We start from the raw sequence: 22,725 nt of genomic DNA, 5'->3' as shown, positions 1-22,725 counted from the left end.
TTTATACTTTTAAATAATAAAATATTTAACCAAGTATACATACCTACATTCATACTGAAATCAGTGTCACTAGGACAAAACAAAAGTATTACGATTGTTGGACAGCACAAGTGGACTTAGAGACATATAGTCAAAACTGGGAAGATATAGCTTGATCAACTATATTATCTGAGGGTTGACTAGCATGTGTCTAAGTGTGGTTGTGAGGTTGCAACAAGTCTAAAAACTTACCAACACTACTACAACAAGAACAGTAGAGCAGAACATTAAACTTAAAATACTATAGGAGTATTTTGTGTTACAATAATCACTTATCTGAGAATTAAAGGTCTTTATTAGTATGTCAATATTTGCTTAGTGGATACATTACGAGTATATTTGCCTAGGATGTCATAGCTTGAGAATCTGTAAATCTTTGCTTTACTTCCTGTTCTTGTTTGATTGTGGACTTAAAGTTAGGATTCACTTATTCGAAGGGCTATCCTGTCATGAGTACATATAGCTGGTATGCACTAAACAAGTAGTGGAGTAACTGATAAAGATCATCTAATCATTATCTAGTTAGTTTGTCGATTACTTATTTCCTTACCCTATTCTCGCATAGATTAAATGGTTGGATTCCATATCCCCGGAGATCTGTACTTCCCCAACCACGGCAATGCAGGATGGCTAGAAGATGAACCAGAAGATGATCACCTAATTCCTTTGGATGATCATGAAGCTGAAGGCTTTTCTGATGATTCTGACTCAGAGCCTGAAGTCAACAACCTACCTCAAGTAGGTCAGGCTCCGAATAACAACCCCCGACCCGCATTTCAAGGACCCACACCTCTATGGGCAACAAACTTGAATACCTGGAGCCATGAACAAGGTCAACCCATTCCCAACAATGGAGACAAAAGTTTCTACAACCTCACTGATGGAGGTTCTACTGACAGAGTCATACCCATTATGGTTAGTAGGATGTCTCGGAACACGATATTAGGGCAATCATCTGTCAACCGAATCTTGGATATTGATGCCAACACGGGTGTTAACACTGTCCACATTCGCCAACTAGAGTCTGCTCAGGAAAGGGCTTAGGTCAGCAATGCAATGCTTCAGAGGGAGCTTGCTGAAACCCGAGCTGAAGTCAAGGAACTTCGAGCTCAGCAAGCAAGATCGGATAGGCGTATAAGGGACATCGAGCGCCTTCTGTCGGATTCGAGAACTCACTCTAGCAGTTCTCGTCGCCGATAGAATCTTATTAACTATTCTTTTGAATATAACCTAGTTATGTAAAAACTATAGGCTAATTTTCCTATCCCTGTAAATCTTAGACCTGTTAGGTCTTGATTAGGTAATAGTTCTGTCAAAATTTTCCATCTTGGTTGATGTAATACCTACTTCTAGGTCGTTTTTCCCAAACTTATTACATATGTAATTCCAGTATCTTTGACAAATGTCTAATCTAATGGATATTATTATCCAAACTGCTTTCATCTTCATTCAATTATACTGTTGGGCTATGGAGAGTTAGTCCATGTGTCATTCTCATTAATTTTCCGATAAAATTCTTATCAATATTTGTACCTTTCTAAACTTTCAGTTAAAAGATGCCTCCATGCAAGTCACCAAGAAACAATCCTCCACCACCACCTACTTCTCAATTTGATACAACAGCCCTCAATGATGTTGTAGCTGCAGCTGTGGCAACAGCCATGGATGAATATCATTCCTCAAGTTCCACTAGAGGAGGGACTCCTATTCCAGCTATACCGGTTGAAACCCCTGTGCACTCAAAAGAGTGATCCTACAAAGATTTCACGAACTGCAAGCCATTGTCCTTTAAAGGGGCTGGCGGAGTAATTGAACTCTCGCAATGGTTCGAGTAAATTGAATCGGTTTTTGCAATCTGCTCCTGTCCAGAAGGGAGCAAGGTGAAGTTCGCAGCTTACACCTTTGAAACAAAATCCCTAACGTGGTGGAATGGCATGTGAAGTCACTATCTCTTCCAGTGGCAAATGATATGGGCTGGAATACTTTGAAAGACCTCATTAGTGAGGAATATCGTCCGAGGGGCGAGATTCAAAAGCTGGAGGAAGAACTTTGGCGCCTAACCATGAAGGGCTCCGACATCGTCGCCTATACTGCCAGGTTCTGTGAACTGGTGGCCCTCTATCCCAATATGATTCATACAGAGAGAAAGAAGATCGAAAGGTTTATATGGGGACTGGTGCCACCATACCAGGGCAATGTTTTGTCATCACACCCTACTACATTCGATAGTGCCAAGCGATCGGCACAACAACTAATTGACCACGGGCTCCGTAACCCAGCAGCAACAACCACCCTAGCCATCTCAGAACCCGCCAGAACCGCAGAGTCCAAGTGAAAATTCTGGTATGACAAGAAAAAGAATAAGGCTGCCACGAAACAACAGATCGTGGCAGTTCATGCTGCTACGACACCTGCCACTGCTGCTTTTCCATTAAAGCAGTATTCTGGAAGCTTGCCGCTCTGCAACAAATGTAACTATCACCATGTGGGAGCCTGTCGGGAAATGCAGTGTGTAAACTGCAACAGGAAGGGGCATACTGCCCGTTTCTGCAAAGCTCCGGCGAGGCCAATCACCCAAGTCCCCGATGCTGGAGTGGGCCAAGCTTGCTACAACTGTGGAGATATGGGCCACTACAAAAGGAACTGCCCCAAGGCAGGAAATGCCGGTGGAGTAGGAAGAGTTCTGGCTATAGGCCATGAGGAGGCGATTGCCAACCCCACAGTGGTCACTGGTATGCTCCTCCTCGATAACTCTTATGCATGCATTCCATTTGATAGTGGAGCGGAGAGAAGCTTCGTGAATCAAAAATTTGCTCTTTTACTTAAGCAAAAATCATGAGCACTCAAAGAACCGTTCACAGTAGAAATGGCTAATGGGAAGACAGAGAGTACTAGCTGCATATACATAGGGTGTACTTTAACTTTAGATAGTCATTCATTCTCGATCGATCTCATGCCAGTCTCAATTAAAAGTTTCGACGTCATCATTGGCATGGATTGGTTGAGTCTTCAGCGTGCCGATATCATGTGTTACGAAAAGGCTGGTCCGCCTTAATCTTTCGTCTGGCGAAACTTTAATAGTTTATGGCGACAAACCCAGCACGAACCTTCGTATCATCTCGAGCATTCAAGCTCAGAAATTCTTACGAAAGGAATGTCGCGCATTCCTTGCTCATGTTGTCGATGTGAGCCAAGAAACGAAATCTATTCAGAACATTCCAGTGGTACGCGACTTTCCCGACATTTTTCCAGAAGAACTCCCAGGATTACCTCCACAACGTCAAGTCGAGTTCCGAATTGACGTAGTTCCAGGGGCTACCCCCGTAGCCAAATCGCCTTATCGTCTAGCACCTGCAGAGATGCAAGAACTATCCTGTCAACTTAACGAACTGCTCAACAAGGGTTTTATAAGACCAATCTTCTCACCCTGGGGAGCCCCAGTCTTTTTCATCAAGAAGAAAGACGGATCGTTACGAATGTGCATCGACTACAGGGAGCTCAACAAGCTAACCGTAAAGAATCGTTATCCTTTGCCAAGGATAGACGATTTATTCGATCAACTTTAAGGGGCGAACTTCTTTTCAAAAATCGACTTAAGATCCGGATATCATCAACTATGAGTGCTAGGGGAGGATGTTCCGAAGACAGCCTTCCGAACTCTTTATGGGCACTATGAATTCATAGTGATGTCGTTCGGATTAACAAACGCACCTGCAATATTCATGGATTTGATGAATAGGGTGTGTCATCCCTACTTGGATCAGTTCGTCATCGTCTTCATCGATGACATACTTATCTACTCTCGAAGTACGGAGGAACATAGCCAACATCTACGATTAGTCTTAGAAACCCTGCGCACGGAGAAGCTTTATGCGAAGTTCTCGAAATGAGAATTTTGGATCTGCCGAGTCGAATTCTTAGGGCACGTAGTTAGCGAAGAGGGAATACACGTGGACCCTTCCAAAATTAAAGCCATTGAGAGCTGGCCAGCACCGAAGACGCCTACAGAAATTTGTCAATTTCTAGCCCTCGTTGGCTACTATCGCAGGTTCATTCAGAACTTCTCCCGCATAGCAAAGCCTCTTACAACCCTTACCCAGAAAAGGCGTATCCTTTGACTGGGAAGAAAAGTAGGAAAGAGCATTCCAAACGCTCAAACGAGCCTTGTGTACCGCACCAATACTATCCCTCCCCGAAGGGATAGAAGACTTTGTTGTCTATTGTGATGCGTCAAATCAAGGACTCGGATGTGTTCTAATGCAGCGAGGTAAGGTCATCGCCTATGCCTCGAGACAACTGAAGACACATGAGGTCAACTATACGACGCATGATCTTGAACTAGGAGCAGTTGTGTTTACTCTGAAGATCTGGAGACACTACCTATACGGAACGAAAAGCACTATCTTCACAGACCACAAGAGCCTTCAACACATATTCGACTAGAAGGAGCTCAACATGAGACAACGACGGTGGCTCGAGCTACTCAGTGACTACGAATGAGAAATTCGTTATCATCCCGACAAGGCCAACGTAGTAGCTGACGCCCTGAGTCGAAAGGAATATTCTGGTCGTCGAGTCAAATCATTGACTATGACTATCCATTCACACTTATCCACACAAATACAGGTGGCTCAGCTCGACGCTTTGAAACCTGAAAATGTGACCAGTGAATCCCTGCGAGGGATGTATAAGAACATGGAAGTCAAGGGTGGCGGAGTTTATTATTTCATGGACCGGATCTGGACCCCGAAACTTGGTGGTTTCAGAGACTTGGTCATGAACGAGGCGCACAACACTTGTTATTCCGTCCACCCGGGTTCAGATAAGATGTATCTGGATCTTAAAAAGTTATACTGGTGGCCAAACATGAAAGCAGAGATTGCTACCTTCGTGAGTAAATGCCTTACTTGCGCAAAAGTCAAGGTCGAGTACCAGAAACCCTCAGGCCTCCTTCAATAGCCTGAGATCCCAGAATGGAAGTGGGAGCGAATCACTATGGATTTCATTACCAAGTTTCCCAAGACAACGGGTGGACTTGATACCATATGGGTCATCGTCGACAGATTGACCAAGTCCGCGTACTTCCTACCTATCAAGGAAACAGACAAGATGGAGAAACTCACAAGAACTTACATTAGGGAGATAGTATGACTGCATAGTGTTCCCATATCCATTATCTCGGATAGAGATGGTAGGTTCACTTCTAGGTTCTGGCAATCACTACAGAGTTCCTTAGGAACTAGGCTGGACATGAGTACAGCCTACCATCCGCAGACAGACGGACAAAGTGAGAGGACTATTCAAACCTTGGAAGATATGTTGCGAGCCTGTGTGATTGACTTTGGGAAGGCATGGGATACTCATTTACCCCTTGTCGAATTTTCCTACAACAACAGTTATCATACAAGCATAAAGGCTGCTCCATTCGAGGCCCTCTATGGCCACAAGTGCAGATCCCCTATGTGTTGGGCTGAGGTGGGTGATACCCAGTTAGCTAAAGGACGAGTTACTGAAAGCACTCTCACAGGTCCGAAGATCATACGGGAAACGACGGAGAAGATCGTTCAGATCCGTGAATGATTGAAAGCCTCCAGAGACCGACAGAAAAGCTACGCCGGTAAACGTAGAAAACCGTTGGAGTTCCAGGTGGGCGACGGTGTTTTATTGAAGGACTCACCCTGGAAGGGCTTAATACGCTTCGGAAAGCGTGGAAAGCTAAATCCAAGGTACATTGGGCCTTTTGAGATTCTTGCTAGAATCGGCCCAGTAGCTTACAAACTCAATCTACCGATCGAACTTAGTAACGTACATTCTACCTTCCACGAGAATCTTGTAATCCCACTCGACGAGATCGAGATCAATGAGAGCCTCAACTTCGTGGAAGAACTAGTAGAGATCATGGACCGAGAGGTCAAGATAAAAAACAAAGTCGTATCCCGATAGTGAAGGTTCGTTGGAACGCTAAGCGAGGACCTGAATTCACTTGGGAACGAGAGGTACAGATGAAACGGAAATACCCTCATCTTTTTACTTAGTTACTTGTAATTACTTATTTGCTTAAATTCTAATTTCGGGACGAAATTCCTTCTAAGGAGGGGATGATGTGACAACCCAAAATTTCAAGCTTTCATTCTTCATTTTTGTTAAAATTAGCTTCGATTTCCTATTTTATAATGAAGTTTTGGGGTCTAAAAGAGTGCTTAAAGCTTAGTATAAGTGAGATACGTGTCGGAGGATGGGTTAGATTGGATGTAGCATTGGAAAAACGGGCCAAACACACTAAATCAGGTGTGTGCGGCCAGCCAGCTGCACACAGGCCAACCACACACACCTCCAGCCACACTCACTCCCTTATATATACTATCCTTAGTCATTTTAATCATTTCTTACACTTCTACAAAGCAAGGACCCGAAAATCCTCTCAAGTATCATCCGGAAAGGTAACATCTTTCACCAAGAACACCAAGAACACCAAGAACACCATGTTTTCTGGTAGCACACGCTTCTGGCAGCACACCTGGCTGCACACAGGGTCGCACACACGTGCTGGCAGCACACCTGGCCGCACACACACATATAGTGTGTATTTTGGCCATACACTCTCTTGTATAGCCTTATAACCCTTCATACAATCATATATGGTTGTAACACTTCAATATAAGTGTTTACTAGTCCCTAAGGTGGTCCCAATTCATTAATTAGTTGTTCATAACACTAATTATATTCATATATGTGCCAATATATGCTAAATAGGATTCGCATGTGTACTCAAGTCACCACTTGGTACTTAGCAACTGATCTAACATTGTCATCAGAACCACTCACTACAGGTGAGTTCATACCCCTAAATTAACCTTTGAAATGTTTTTAAATGCTTTTATGGGGCGGGGGGGGGGGGGGGGGAATACAAGTTGAACAATTATAGTTATTATATCAATCACATGTGATTAATGACTACCAAGCAAATGGTTTTCTTACTTTCCAAGCTATTTATCAAACTGTTTTACCTCAAAATGTCTTACAAACTCCTTTAATTGTCAAATACTTTTACTTAAACTCTTTTAAAATTATATTCTGTGTATCTATATAAATATAGTTATATAAGTAGGATTGAAAAGACTTAGGACTGCTAGTCTACCCTGCTTCCTGTTCTTGTTTGATGTGGTCTTAGGGTATCAAGGTTAGTTGTCTGAAGGTCATTTGAATCCTAGTTATATATTATGTATATGTATATAGATATAAAAAGGTTATTTCTTTCATTCAATTCCATGCCCTTGGGTAGCAAGGGTATACAAACATGTTCATACTTTACTAGTAAGCTACCATAGGGGTAGTTTAGGAAGATACTATTACTAGAACAATGAAACATACAATGAGTCAGTTCATACATGAGTCAATACATACTATGATGAGAATCAAACATGAATCAGAGTGATGAGAAACAAACTATAGACACTATGATGAGAAACAAACATACATGCTAGACAGAGAAAGAACACACAATACATCTAGCACACAAATCATATTTCATATACATTAACCACATTTATGTGAGCCATTAAGTAGGGCATGGCACTACCTGCCATGACTGTTTTTGTATCAGAATCTCCTTCATTGGGGAGCGTATTGAGTTTGCGTATAGATCTATACTGGATTGACTATCCTACACCTTGCTGCTCGCTACAGTGGGACTTGCAAGTCTACGGGTGCCAAACGTCATTTTTACGGCATCTTACATTGTCGTTTTTCAGCTAAGTCGGTAGCAAGATACAGGCCGATCACATGTTACCTTAAAATTTACATTACAAATAAGGTAGTTAGTGCAGTAGTAGTTACTAATTACTACATTACAGTACTATAACATTTTCCCTTTACTTTTTACTTTGTGATATTCACACAATAAGTAATAATGTAACAACTATATTTTGGTTAATAGTAGTCGGATTTGGGAAAATACACACTTTTACAAGAGACACACACACAAATACTAGATGCCTTGGTAGAACGCTACTGTTAGTAGAAAAGATAGGGTTTTCTAGGAGAGTTCAATCAAATACAACACTTTTACAAACATACACAGTACATCTTACAAATGTTTTCATACAAATACAGACACTAATATACTTATGATCTCACCAGCTTTAAAGCTGATACTCGCTTTCAAAATAACTTGTATTCTCAGGTCGCCAGTAGACAGGTACAGGTGCCAAGTTTTGAGAAGAAGGAGCTCGTTCAAGACTCCTCTTTTATTTTGATGTATATAATTTTTGGTGTCTATATAACTTGACAGAACACACTTGTATGAAATTATACTATTAATGCAATGTATGATGTTGTTACTTGTTTACTACTTTGCATTGTTGTGATAGTATACATGACGTCCTCCACTCCAGAACGTTTCCACCGTTCATCGGTTTTGGGGGTGTGACAATATCAGAGTTCCCAGAAATCTTAATCAAAATTGAGGAAGTGTACAATCACGCCTTCGCCTTGCCACGATCATCCGAAGTAGCTGAAACAATAATCAATAAATGTAAGCTCGAAGGCTTATTGAGTTACCCCCAAAATACCAACACCATACAAATATAACCATATCATATAAACATATAAGCAAACAGCATGCATAATGAGCCTTCAGCCTGACTAGACCGCTTTGCAGGCTTCATCCTATCTAGACCGCTCTCCGAGCCTTCGGCACGTCTGGACCACCTCACAGGGTCTATAGCCTATCCGGACCGCTCGCCAGGCCTTCGGCCTAACTGAATCCCTTTGCAGGGCCTTCAGTTTATCCGGACCGCCCTGGGTATGTTGGCCTTCAGCACAAAGAAGGACCGCCTCAACCCAACCCCCAACCAAACAAACATGTGCACATACATATCATACGCTAGCATATATAACAGTCAAACCGATCTAACAGATCAATAATCATAGCAACACCCTATAACTAGGATACATACCTAACCGGTCACTAACATAACATCATCCTATATACCAGTATACCAACCTAACCAGGTCACTAAGCATATCACCATCCTAACTACTAAGATATAAATCAATAAGCATATCATACAATAAACCGAATACAAATCCATAAAGGGCCGACATTGGCGCCTTAGACCCAGCTGATAAAGTGAGGATAACTCACCTGTCAACTGTCGACTCGAAGTGATAAGCTCAAACTCTCGGATCACCGCCATAAAATCCACCACCTATATTCACCATAGAACCATATTCATAAATTTCCAATTTACCAAAACACCCCAGAAGTCAAATAGTCAACCCTTGGTCAAATTCCAAGTCAATGGTCAAGGTCAATAGTCCATGTTGACCTGACTCGTCGAGTGCAGTTCATCGACTCGTTGAGTCCTTCCTGAACTCAATAAATCGTGAAATCCCCAGTTGACTCGTCGAGTTTTCCCTGAAACTCACCGAGTTCATGCATTTCCAAATGTCAGGGAAACCCTAGTTGACTTGCCGAGTCACCCTACTGACTCGCTAAGTCCATGCAGAAGTCCTTGCACGTCAATCTTCATTGAACTCGCCGAGTTGGCCATGTAACTCGTTGAGTCCCTTTAGTCCTTACTCCATTCAGATGCTTTTTAAGCCATTCTAAAGCTCCATAACGTAGATCTAAGCTCCTAAGGCATACTTCTTACGTAAAGTTGCAAACTTTACATACATGCAAGGTGATAATGACTTAAATCAAGCTAAAGAAGAGATTCTAGGCAAGGGAATTTCACTAGCATGCTAAAGACTGAGACTTTATGATTATAAGGACCAAGATGAGCCTAGATCTGAAGTTACAACCTAAGATCTTGGTTCATCACTCGAAATGAAGTATCAACACACCAAAATGGCGCTAAAACTCAAACATAGAAGGATCTAGCTAGAAGAAGATCAAGCTAATGACTTGATACCTTCAAATGATGCTAAACAGGGGTAGAATTCAGATCCACACACGTTCCTTGCCTCAAACTACTTGATCTTCAAGCTCCTCTCACCAAGATCCACCTTCCAAGCTTAACACAGACAAATATGGTGAGAAAATTGCGATTTAGGATTTTCGGGCTCACAAGGGGCTGTAAGGGAGGCTAATGAACCTTTAAATATGGTGCAAAACCCCGAAAAATAGGGTTTCTTCCTCCAGCTCCAACTCGTCGAGTCATGTCTCCGACTCGACGAGTTGGTTATATAAAACACGTGGCCTCAAAATTCTTGCTCGACGATTCACGGCATCAACTCGTCGAGTAGACCTTTTAATATGAAAAAAATAAAGCTGTAAAAATTAATACCTGAGAGTCGGGACGTTACAGAAGGAGCAGTTCCTCCTCAACCAAAAATAAATAATAAAATTACAGAAATTATATAAATATCAAAAGGAAGATTTCAAATAGAATTCAATAATGATGATGGAGAAATACCTCTATTGAGAAGAAGTAGATCAACTAGATCATTTTATTCTCATATATCATATTTAGAATATAATGTAGAAACCCCTTCTTGGTGTTCTATGTCTCAATTAGATATCAATTATAAATTTCTAATGCGAAGCCTTTTAAAACATAGAAGCCTATTAAAACATGGTTATTTGAAGAATTTTCAAAAGAAGAATCAACAATTATACAAGATGAATTTTATTCTTATTTATCAAAAATTAACAAAATTATATATTTTATTCCATGGTTTTTGAATAAGTATATAGTTAATTATTTAAATATATTTGAAAGAGAATACACTCTTGCAAATGGAAATATACAAAAATTAGTTTTTTCCACCCCAACAAAGTTTTCAGATTTCTAGAGAAAATATAAGTTTAAAATTTTTTGCAAAAAACTAGTTGAAAGTAGTACTTTACAAATAACCATTGAACATATTAACCAACTAATACAGCAAAATAATTTTACACCAATTTGATTCGCTCCGTCAGTGGAGAAAAATTAGATATCAATTATAAATTTCTAATGCGAATATTTGTAATAATAAAGTTTGTATTCTGCTAAGCTTCACCATATTTAAGAATATGTCTCACAATGAAATTATTTTAGGCACTCTGTTTTTAAGAAAAAATATTGCCATTCGGAGTTAATGAAATAGGAATCTTAGGCGATTTACAAAATTATGAAGTATTTTTTGAGTTTATTACAAAACCTTTTACTCGTTGGAAAGATCTTATAGATTTAAAAACAAATCAAATAAACTTTCTAAGAGAAGAAATTTTAATAATAAACATAGACGAACAATTACAGAATCGAAAATTAAAAGAAAAAATTAATAATCTGAGAAATAAGTTTATTTTCAAAATATGTTCTGATCATCATAATGCTTTTTGGGAAAGAAAGAAACGTATAATTCCTCTTCCATATGAAGACAATTTTAATAAAAGAAGTATTCCAACCAAGGCTCGTCCTTGTCAAATGAATCATCGCTATTTAGATCTTTATAAGAAAGAAATATCCTCTTTACTAAACAAAAATTTAATTAAATCTTCTAAATCAGCTTGGTGTTGCACTTCTTTTTATGTTAATAAACATTCAGAACAAGAAAGAAGAATTTCCAGATTAGTAATTATCTATAAGCCTTTAAATAAAGATTGAAAGTGGATTAAATATCCGATTCCAAATAAAAAAGAATTAATAGATAGATTAAATACTGCAATAAAATTTTCAAAATTCGATTTAAAATCAGGATATTGGCAATTTCAAATTGATGAATAAGACCGATATAAGACTGCTTTTAATGTTCCTTTTGGTCAATATGAATGAAATGTTATGTCATTTGGATTAAAAAAATACACCTTGTGAATTTCAGAATATTAGGAATGATATTTTTTATCCTCATAGCAATTGCATGATAGTTTACATCGATGATATCTTGGTTTTTTCTAAAAACATTGAAGATCATTTTAGTCATTTAAACCTCTTTGAAAAAATTATAGCAAAAAATGGTTTCATCATATCCCAACCTAAAATGGTTTTATTTCAATCCAAATCAGATTTCTTGGCCATAATATTGAAAAAGGAAAAATAATTCCTATAAATAGAAGTATAGAATTTGCTTCTAAATTTTCAGACAAAATTATTGATAAAACTCAATTACAAAGATTTTTAGGAAGTTTGAATTATATACATATTCTTTTTATAGAGATTTAGTCAAAGATACAACTATCTTATATGATAAACTAAAAAAGAAACATGTTCCATGGATTGATCTTCATACTCAAGCAATCCAAAGGATAAAAGAAACGGTAAAATCATTACCTTGTTTATCTTTAGAAAATCCAAATTAGGAAAAATTATTGAAACCGATGCCTCTGATATAGGTTATGGAGGAGTCTTAAAACAAATTAATCCAAATACTAAATAAGTATATTTAGTTATATTTCATTTAGGAAAATGGTCTGATTCTTAAAAGAATCAACAGTTTATTATAATTACTGATTGTAAGCAAAATTTATGTTTAACAATGATTTTAAACATGATGTATCTAAGAAAATGTTTGCTAGATGGCAAGCTCATTCAACACCATTTGATTTTATATATATATATATATATATATATATATATATATATATATATATATATATATATATATATATATATATATATATATATATATATATATATATGGTGCATCTACAATATGTCATGATTTATATGTATATAAGGATATATGTATATATGGTGCATCTACAATACGCCATGATTTATATACATACTAGATTATAGCCCGCATTAACGTGGGAAACGCATAAAAAAAACATATAATCGTTTATAGATATTGTATAATGATTATAAAAAAAAATATATGGTTATTGGTATTATTGAAATGTGTAGAAAATACATTGAAAACGATAAATATATATAATCATTGAAAGATCTCTTTGTAGACATCATTTTTTGTTTTATTAGTTGAACGACTTTCCTCGTCTCATATAGTTATGATATTTATATATTTATAAGCATTTTAATTAGACGTTTCTTGCATAATAATGTTACCTAATTTAAACATATATTGACAACCAATATACCGTTTTTTCTATTGCATTAAATATTGACAACTATTTTATTTATTCAAATAAAGTTATGTAATATAATTTATAAAATGTTAAATGTTATATAGATTTAATTTTAGTATATCATCAATGGAGATTCTTTTATAAATCATGATTGGTTTATTTTAAATTGATTATAAATATAAATGCTAGCTTTTATGTTTGTTCTTATTTATTTAGTGTTCGCAAGAACTTTGCATTAGTGTTGGCGCAACTTTGAATAATTTTAGTATATCATCAATGTAATTTGATAGATGTTTAACAATGATTTTAAACATGATGTATCTAAGAAAATGTTTGCTAGATGGCAAGCTCATTCAGCACCATTTGATTATATATATATATATATATATATATATATATATATATATATATATATATATATGGTGCATCTACAATATGTCATGATTTATATGTATATAAGGATATATGTATATATGGTGCATCTACAATACGCGATGATTTATATACATACTAGATTATAGCCCGCGTTAAACGCGGTAAACGCATAAAAAAAACATATAATCGTTTATAGATATTGTATAATGATTATAAAAAAATATATGGTTATTGGTATTATTGAAATGTGTAGAAAATACATTGAAAACGATAAATATATATAATCATTGAAAGATCTCTTTGTAGACATCATTTTTTGTTTTATTAGTTGAACGACTTTCCTCGTCTCATATAGTTATGATATTTATATATTTATAAGCATTTTAATTAGACGTTTCTTGTATAATAATGTTACCTAATTTAAATATATATTGACAACCAATATACCATTTTTTCTATTGCATTAAATATTGACAACTATTTTATTTATTCAAATAAAGTTATGTAATATAATTTATAAAATGTTAAATGTTATATAGATTTAATTTTAGTATATCATCAATGGAGATTCTTTTATAAATCATGATTGGTTTATTTTAAATTGATTATAAATATAAATGCTAGCTTTTATGTTTGTTCTTATTTATTTAGTGTTCGCAAGAACTTTGCATTAGTTTTGGCGCAACTTTGAATAATTTTAGTATATCATCAATGTAATTTGATATATCTGTCAATTATATGAAATATCAAATAATGACATTTCATTACTATTGTGATAATTTAGTTTATATATTGTCTTTTCACTAATCTTAACGGTCTTATTTTTTCTAATAACCGTAACGTTTTTACTAAATGTACGTTTTACAAATCTCCTAATATCTTATAATTGGTATCTTACTTTATAATTTTTCATAACTATGTTATTTTCAAGATTGACTGCTTTAATAGTGTTTTTTTTTTCAGTCTATTCAATTTTATATTTTATTGTACAACATCATCGTTTGTATGTATTATGAAATTTCACTTTAAAAATGCTTAATGTTTACACCTTGATATTATTTTTTTTAATAAACTCATGTAATAATTATGGAATATATATCTCAATTTAGTTAACATGCACTTCCTTTATTATATCAAATTCCTCATTAAACGGATATACTTTTGGAAAATAATAATTATAATAGAGCAGCATTATCTAAGACGTAAATGTTTGATATACTTTTGGAGAAAAAAAATCAGGATCATTAAAAAAAATTATATAAAGAAAATACAAATTTAAATTTGTTGAAATTATGGATGAAATTACTGGCGAAAATTTATTTTGGAGGGAGTTGTATTTTGTAAGGTATAATAATATTACAAAATTTGAAATATCTATATTTGTTGTGTAAATTAATAAATTTTATTGTTACTATACAAAGATAAAAAAAAGTAGGTTGGTATGATATACAAATACATAATAATTTGAATGATATTTTAAAATCATGCCAAAATTAACTGGATTTTTATGACATAAAAATTAAAAAAAATCATAATCATCTCTAATATATAAAAGTAACATTTTCGTAATTAATGTCAGTCCCAAGATAGTTAATTTTTGTTTTGTTAAAGGTACCTAATATCTTTTCATGTTTATTTGAAAAGTTTCAGAAAAGTAGTTAACTGATTTCATGTAATTTGTGACAAAGAAAATCGAAATATATGAATACATACATTTGATATAGGAACAAAAAATAATCGAAAAAAATATAAAAAGAAAAAGAAGGTACTGACCTTCTAGCGCACAAGAGCGAATGTTTATAACAGAGAATGATGATGGAAGTTATAAGCAATATTAACGATGTTGTAGGAGAAGGTTTGAAGAAAAGAAACGATTGAAAATAAATGTGAGTCGCGGATTCAATGATGAATTGTATATGTATGTGATAATTTGAATATAATTTTTCGGTATTAATGATTTCCTAATAAAAAAAGATTTTATATTAATAGTTTACTAATATAAACGGATTTATATTAATGGTTGATATTAAGGCCTTGATTGAAATGATTTGTTAGTAATATGTTTTTAAAATTGACCATATTAAAATCTTCATAACTGAAAATTCAAGATGTAAAATATGAAAAACTTTCATTGGAATTAAATACACTCCCTTTCAACGAATGTAAGTTATTGATTGATGATTGGAAAGCATTTATTGGAATTAAATACATTCCATATGGGGAAGATGACGTCAGCAATTTGATCTAAGGGTGGAAAAAATAAGATTGAAATACAATCAATGGTCCAGATTATTTAAGATGATGTCATAAGGTTTCTCTTTTAGTAATATTTAAGATATGTGATGCTCTGCAAGTGTCAATCAGCAAAATTAATGTTTAACAATGATTTTAAACATGATGTATCCAAGTAAATGTTTGCTAGATGGCAAGCTCATTCAGCACCATTTGATTTTACAATAATATATCGAAAATGTGAAGATAATATTCTTTCCGATTTTCTAACTAAGAAATTTTTAAATGAGCAATGTACATTTAAAACAATTAGCTAACGAGATTTTAATTACAAAAAACTCAATTAAAGAAACTAAAGTTGAATCAACCAACTTTGTGGATAATATGCCAACAACAAACACAAATATCCTTGATCGTATTCGCCATACTAGATAAATTCATTTATTAAGATTCAGACTAATAGGCCTATGAGCTTATCTTAGGTTTCTAGAGCATGAACTTATATTACATTTTAATTAAATTTTGAAGGATGATCTCTAATCGGGGAAGAGGTGGCTACCCTAATGTAGGTGGCAAAGGAAGAGGATCATATCCTCTGATACAACATGGGAAAATTTTGCTAATAGCAGAAAACATTGCCTCTCAACCATCATCATCTAATATGCCTAAACTTTGAGATCCGTTATACTCGGCTTTTCAATAGTTATTGAAACAACAAATGGATGATTTCACTATGGAAGATGCTTTTTCCACTATTGAAGATATGATATTGGAAAAGCTACAAAAGAAAAAGACAAAAGCATAAGGATTCTATGCTGTCAATATTCTCTGTTTTCTTTAATAAAGCTACAATAAAGAAGACAATTGAAAACATTAGAATAGCCAGCTGTCATAATACAATCGTCAGTGTGCTTAATTATTCTCTTATAACATTTTATAGTTTTTAAACTTAGTTTTGAAGTCCGGGCATATATAGGCTATTTTGTTATCAACCAACACTTTTGTACCGATTCAATGACAAACAACCCAAATTATATTTTTATCAAGATCTCTTGTAATATTTTACAGTTTTTAAACTTGGTTTGAAACGTTGATATATATCGAGTCAATGACAAACAACCCTAAAAATGCCAAACCTTGGCTAAAAGATGGGAAACACCATGACTAATGGTTAAACATTTCAATTTAAATTTAATGTTATCAACCTAGACTTTTGTATTTCAAATCACTATATGGTACCTAAGGCTTCTTACAAAATTAGTAAAGCCATAATTTCATGAGATTATTTAACACTTCAAAGGATTTAGCCTGTCGTTAGGCTAATACATAAATTAATAAAGTATAAGTAATGAAAAATTACAAGAGTGAAGGGAGAGACAATCAACGAAAGAAGGATGCACCAGAAATACTTTAAAACTTATTTTATAACTTCAGAATATTTTTCAAGAGGAAAGAGCAGGTAGGAAGAAATTTTCTAGCGAGCTTAAAAAATAAACATAACAGCCTATATATAGGCCCGATCTTCAAACCAAGTTTAAAAACTATAAGATATTATAAAAGAATAATTGAGAACACTAACGAGTGTATTATGATAGCTGGCTATTCTAATGTTTTCAATTGTTTTCATTATTGTAGCTTTATCAAAGCCAACAGAGAATATTGACAGGTGTAGAAGTTTTCACCATAGAGTACTTTTTCGTTTGTAGGTTTTCCAATATCATATCTTCAATAGTGGCTAAAGCATCTTCCACAGTGAAATCATCCATAATGTCATTGTTATCATCAATTGGCTGAGATTCTCCTGCTATACAATTATCATCATTGCATGTAGATAACATGGAGGTGTCTGATGATTGTTTGTTGCGGTTTTGAAGTAGGCCTTCTTTCATTTGACGAAAATAAATCATTATAATTTCATCTTTTGATGGGAAGTAATTTCCTTGAGCTTTTATGGAGTTTAAACTTTATGGGATAAAAATTCTTTTTGAGATTTATAATTCAAAATTGCTTTATTGATATTATCAATCGTTTGTTTAGAGTTTATCTCATTTGAGGTTGGATCTTTTTGTAACATTTTTCCAAAACTTTGTAAGATATGATTTTTGTAAAGATGGGAACTTATTAGGAATTGAAAATTCTATGAAAAAATGTAGGGTTGGTATTATTTCCCTTCCTCCATTGGAGTGCTCAAGAACCTCCTTGTATTTCGGAGCTACATGAAGGCATTCAACATATAAAGATTTGAACGGTTCACGGAGAATTTGAACACTTGGACCATATGATGACCACCATTGTGTAAACCAATTTGGCAACTTTTGTTTATAAACTTGGTCACAAATTTTGAAAAACCAAGAATATTTTTTTTTTTAGATTTTCATAAAGAAAAGCTTTATAAAAGCTATCAATATAATCCCTGAATATATATTTTATTAAGATCTTTTGTTCAGGGTGGAGAAATTCCCTTTCCTTGAGGGTGCTTAAACGCCATTCTTCTGTAGATATAAGCTTTTTGAATAATAATTTGCTGAAGTTATAAACTTTCTTGTATCCTGAAGAGGAGAAATGTGAAATCTCACATGCACCTGTAGAAATTAGTATATTCTCATAATAATTTCGTGACTTGTATGAACATGTTGCATATGACGCAGTATCCAGCTATCTGCAAAATAAATTCCATGGATCATCATTGTCCTCAAAATATAACATGATATCTTTTTCTTTTAAAAGAATTATTAAATCTTTATGAGGAGTAAAAATATATTACGAGGAATCATCATTATCTTCCTCCGAAATTATTTTTGAGAAACAAGGATTATTATCTTTTTGTTGTTTCAAGAACTGTTGAAAAGTCGAGTATAACGGATATCCAGGTTTAGGCATATTAGATGATGATGGTTGGGAGACAATGTTTTCTGCAATTAGCAAAATTTTCCCATGTTGTATCCGAGGATATGATCCTCTTCCTTTGCCACCTATATTAGGGTAGCCATCTCTTCCCCGATTAGAGATCGTCCTTCAAAATTTAATTAAAAAGTAATGTAAGTTTATTTTCTAGAAACCTAAGATGAGCTCTTAGGCATATTAGTCTAAATCTTAATAAATGAATTTATCTAGTATGGTGAATACGTTCAAGGATATTTGTGTTTGTTGTTGGCATATTATTCAATAAGTTGGTTGATTCAACTTTAGTTTCTTTAATTGAGTTTCTTGTAATAAAAATCTCGTTAGATAATTGTTTTAAATGTACATTGCTCATTTAAAAATTCCTTAGTTAGAAACTCGGAAAGAATATTATCTTCACCTTTTCGATATGTTATGGTAAAATTAAATGGCGCTAAATTAGCTTGCCATGTAGCAAACATTTGCTTAGACACATCATGTTTACAATCTTTGTTAACATAAATTTTGCTGATTGCCAATCAGTAATTACAGTAAATTGTTGATTGTAAAGATCATCTTGAAATTCTAAAACACATTTTACTATTGCCATAATTTCTTTGACGATAATAGCATAAATCTTTTGAGAATCATACCAGGAAAAGTTTCCTGAATGAAATATAACTAAATATACTTCTTTAGTATTTGTATTAATTTGTTTTAAGACTCCTCTATAACCTATATCGGAGGCATCAGTTTCAATAAATTTTTTCCCAGTTTGGAATGATTTTACCTTTTCTTTTATCCTTTGGACTGCTTGAGTATGAACATCAGTCCATGGAACAAGTTTCTTTTTTAGTCTATCATATAAGATAGTTGTATCTTTGACTAAATCTCTATGAAAAGAAGATATATAATTTAAACTTCCTAAAAATCTTTGTAATTGAGTTATATCAATAACTTTGTCAGGAAATTTGGAAGCAAATTCTATACATCTATTTATAGGAATTATTTTTCCTTTTTCTATATTATGGCCAAGAAATCTGATTTTGGATTGAAATAAAACCATTTTAGGTTGGGATATGACGAAACCATTTTTTTCAATAATTTGTTCAAAGCGGTTTAAATGTCTAAAATGATCTTCAATATTTTTAGAAAAACCCAAGATATCATCGATGTAAACTATCATGCAATTGCTATGAGGATAAAAAATATCATTCATAATATTCTGAAATTCAGAAGGTGCATTTTTAAACCAAATGGCATACTACAAGAAAACAACCCTTTAATGACGCACAAACAATGGCACTCGCTGATAGAAGACGCGCATTTGTGCGTGCCCTAAAAAATAATGTCAGTTTTGAAAAATTTGAAGGATAGAAGACACGCATTTGTGCGTGCCCTAAAATTAGTGCCAGAAAAGAAAAAAAGGAAATGCGGAGGGCGCCTTTCATAAAATGTGTGTTATCTAAGTGTGTCGCTTTATAATTTTTTTTTAATGAAACACGCGTTTTAACGCCGGATTTCACCCGCCTAGTGGATCCCAAAAATTAAACCCCCCGTCTCTTCCAATTAGCAAGAAAAAGCCCTAGAGCCTTCGTCTTCATCAGAGAATCGCTCTTGCGTCATAGGAGAATTTCTCTTGCTTTCACGGAGCGTCGGGGATTCCTCACCTTGGAATCTCCGCTTACGAGCAACGGTGGTTTAGGGGAAGGAAAATGGCAGTGATGGGTGGGTTCAATCCCTTAGATTCACTTCTAATCCCACCTCCATCTCATCAAACATTTTTCGGTCTTACAAAGAAGAAGACTACTCAACCGGATGAAACATAGGTCGGACTCGGTAGACGAATCCCTAAATGATGTTCAAAAGGTAATTGGTTTTTGGTTTTGCTTTCTATCATCTCCTGTGTGAAGGTCTTGTGTTCTATCTCATTTTTTCGTTTCCCTCTTCATTATCGCCTCCATCACAGAAACGACGACCTTCCCTCCTCCAAATCACCATATTGTCGGCGCCTTAGCCTCCTTCCGCCGTCGCTAGCGCCTTACCTCCGCCACTTCGGTAGGATTATTGCCCTAATGCCCATATGTTTTTTTTGCGGTGTTCATTATGCTGGAATGGATTCTTGTCTATTGGAATCAGTCATCATCTGTTTTTTGTTGGTGTTCAACAAATTCTTTACTCTTCTTATTCGATTTCCCCCTTTTCATTTCCATTTTTCTAGGGTTTGTTTCTTAATGTTTTCTGAACAAGCGTTGACGCTATTCTTGTTTGTAGCTAAACAACCGTGAATTTGTCAAAGTGATCGGAAGAGGAAAAATAGAAGATAGAATAATAATAATAATAATAATAATAATAATAATAATAATAATAAGAAGAAGAAGAAGAAGAACAAAAGCAAACAAACGAGATTTCTTGACCTGGTGTGTTAATCTGTGATCAGGTCTTCTGAGCGAAGAGAAGATCTGAGGCTCAATTGAAGAAACAACCATAAAGGGTAGAGCTTTCTGTGTGTTTCAACAGATATTAATAAAAAAGACGCCTTTTGGAAACCTCTTGAGAAAGATCTATACTTGAAGGGACTCCAGATATATGGTAGAAACAGGTATGAGGAACTTGGTAGTTGGTATTTAGCAATGTTTTCTGATATGGTTCAAGTTTTGAAGCCATTCATATATTCTTAATACAGGAGCTATTAAATTGTTGTTTTTCTAACTTTTTATAAAACTTTTGATGACTTACAGTTGTCTCATAACAAGAAACCTACTTCCTGGACTGAAAACTTGCACCCAAGTATACAGCTACATGTGTGATGGAGCCAACAATATGAGAACCGGTGTAGATCATAAGGTTTTTTTCTACATTCTATTGGGTTTTTTCTTTCTATCCACTATAACTAGATCATAGGAAGCAAAAGACCTCAAAAGATGGAATGGAATTACACCAGCAAAGAAAGAAAAGACATACACTGATTTAGTATTTACTTGTATACCTTTCTGTTTGTGAAGCATATTGAACCATATGCACATAACATGATAGCCATGGAAAAAGCTCATGTGGATCCAAAGACTAATCTCCAGGAAAGTGTTATAGAGAGAATTAAGACTCCAAGAATGTCATTTATACCTTCAGATGATGACACAAAAGATATCAAGAATATATATGTAGACAGTAAGTTCTTTTGTTATCTCAATTATCTTAATCTCTTACCTATTTTATCTTCCTGTTACTGTAACTGTAACACTCACGGTTCGAAGTAAAGCTGCAGGCATGACTCCTGTTGTTTCTAGGAAAGATGGATCAAATACAAATATCCAGAGAAAGCTTTTTACTAATGATGTGGCGATTGATTCTTCAGAGGAGAAAACACCTAACTCTAAATCTTCATCTACCCATGAGGTATCTGTTGATTCCTCCAACAAAAGGTCGACACCTGTTAAATGTGTTGCAGTTTCAAATGGAAAGACTCGGAATCTTGTTGAGAAATTTGAGAAAAAAAGAAAAGTTGGGTACTGATGAATATCAAAAACCTAATACAGATAACATGTATGTAAATGGTGACACTGTTGAACAACCACCTGTCAATGTGGTCTCATGTGAAATACCTGAAACTGCCACATCACCAATAAAGACACCTGATAATTATATGGCGTCTTTGTTAGTATCAGAAGCTAAATTGTCACCTGTGACCCTTAAGACTTCCCCTAAAGCTAAGGGCTTATCAGTTCAGAGAAGACCTATTGCTTCCTAAAGGGTAACCTCTGATGGCAGCTGCACGGAGATGTAGAGCCTCTTCTCAAGTGATACCTGAAAGAACTAGAATTAGAACCAGAACCAGAACCTCACCTCTGCCAGCTGTACCAAGGCCAATTACTTCTACTACACAAATGACAATTGAGAAACCTAAATTTTCACCCTTGTTGGTAAGATAATCCTATAGATTATATAAATATTAAAATAAATAGATTTACTTTTGAGGTTTGACAACTGGCAGGAAGATAATCCACAAACCACAGGAAGAGGTTTGATGTGTAACTCTAAGAATAATGATACTAAAGATTTGATGATTGATCATGAGTTATTTTTAAGCACTCTTCAATCTCGCCTTACAAAACTTCAGGTAAATTTCTAATGCGAATATTTCTAATAATAGAGTTTGTATTCTGTTAAGCTTCACCATAATTAAG

The 22,725-nt window shown here is 34.9% G+C and overlaps 1 protein-coding gene across 3 annotated transcripts; it reads left to right on the top strand.

The window, feature by feature from the left end:
• Nucleotides 1–20,157: 20,157 nt before the first annotated feature.
• LOC128127839 (uncharacterized) lies at nucleotides 20,158–22,297 on the top strand. 3 transcript variants are annotated; one of them, XM_052766549.1, is made up of 6 exons: nucleotides 20,158–20,410; nucleotides 20,511–20,599; nucleotides 20,982–21,143; nucleotides 21,283–21,388; nucleotides 21,547–21,709; nucleotides 21,807–22,297. In XM_052766549.1, the coding sequence occupies exons 4-6, from the start codon at nucleotides 21,344–21,346 to the stop codon at nucleotides 22,052–22,054; spliced, it is 456 nt and encodes a 151-aa protein (XP_052622509.1). In that variant the 5' UTR covers nucleotides 20,158–20,410; nucleotides 20,511–20,599; nucleotides 20,982–21,143; nucleotides 21,283–21,343; the 3' UTR covers nucleotides 22,055–22,297. The 3 variants fall into 3 exon arrangements, with proteins under 3 accessions (XP_052622509.1, XP_052622507.1, XP_052622508.1); XM_052766547.1 differs by having other exon boundaries at nucleotides 21,801–22,297; XM_052766548.1 differs by lacking the exon at nucleotides 20,511–20,599 and having other exon boundaries at nucleotides 21,801–22,297.
• Nucleotides 22,298–22,725: the final 428 nt, after the last annotated feature.

This window comes from Lactuca sativa, chromosome 8 (assembly GCF_002870075.4).
Source record: "Lactuca sativa cultivar Salinas chromosome 8, Lsat_Salinas_v11, whole genome shotgun sequence".
In the NCBI taxonomy this organism is placed as follows: Eukaryota; Viridiplantae; Streptophyta; class Magnoliopsida; order Asterales; family Asteraceae; genus Lactuca; species Lactuca sativa.
The sequence above is the reverse complement of the archived record's forward strand: the minus strand, read 5'-3'. Positions and strand labels throughout refer to the sequence as shown.

Coding starts and splice junctions, on each gene's coding strand:
- LOC128127839 (XM_052766548.1), top strand. CDS start 21,344: ATGTGTGATGGAGCCAACAATATGAGAACCGGTGTAGATCATAAG. Junction 21,389..21,546: donor GAACCGGTGTAGATCATAAG/GTTTTTTTCTAC, acceptor CTGTTTGTGAAG/CATATTGAACCATATGCACA. Junction 21,710..21,800: donor CAAGAATATATATGTAGACA/GTAAGTTCTTTT, acceptor TTCGAAGTAAAG/CTGCAGGCATGACTCCTGTT.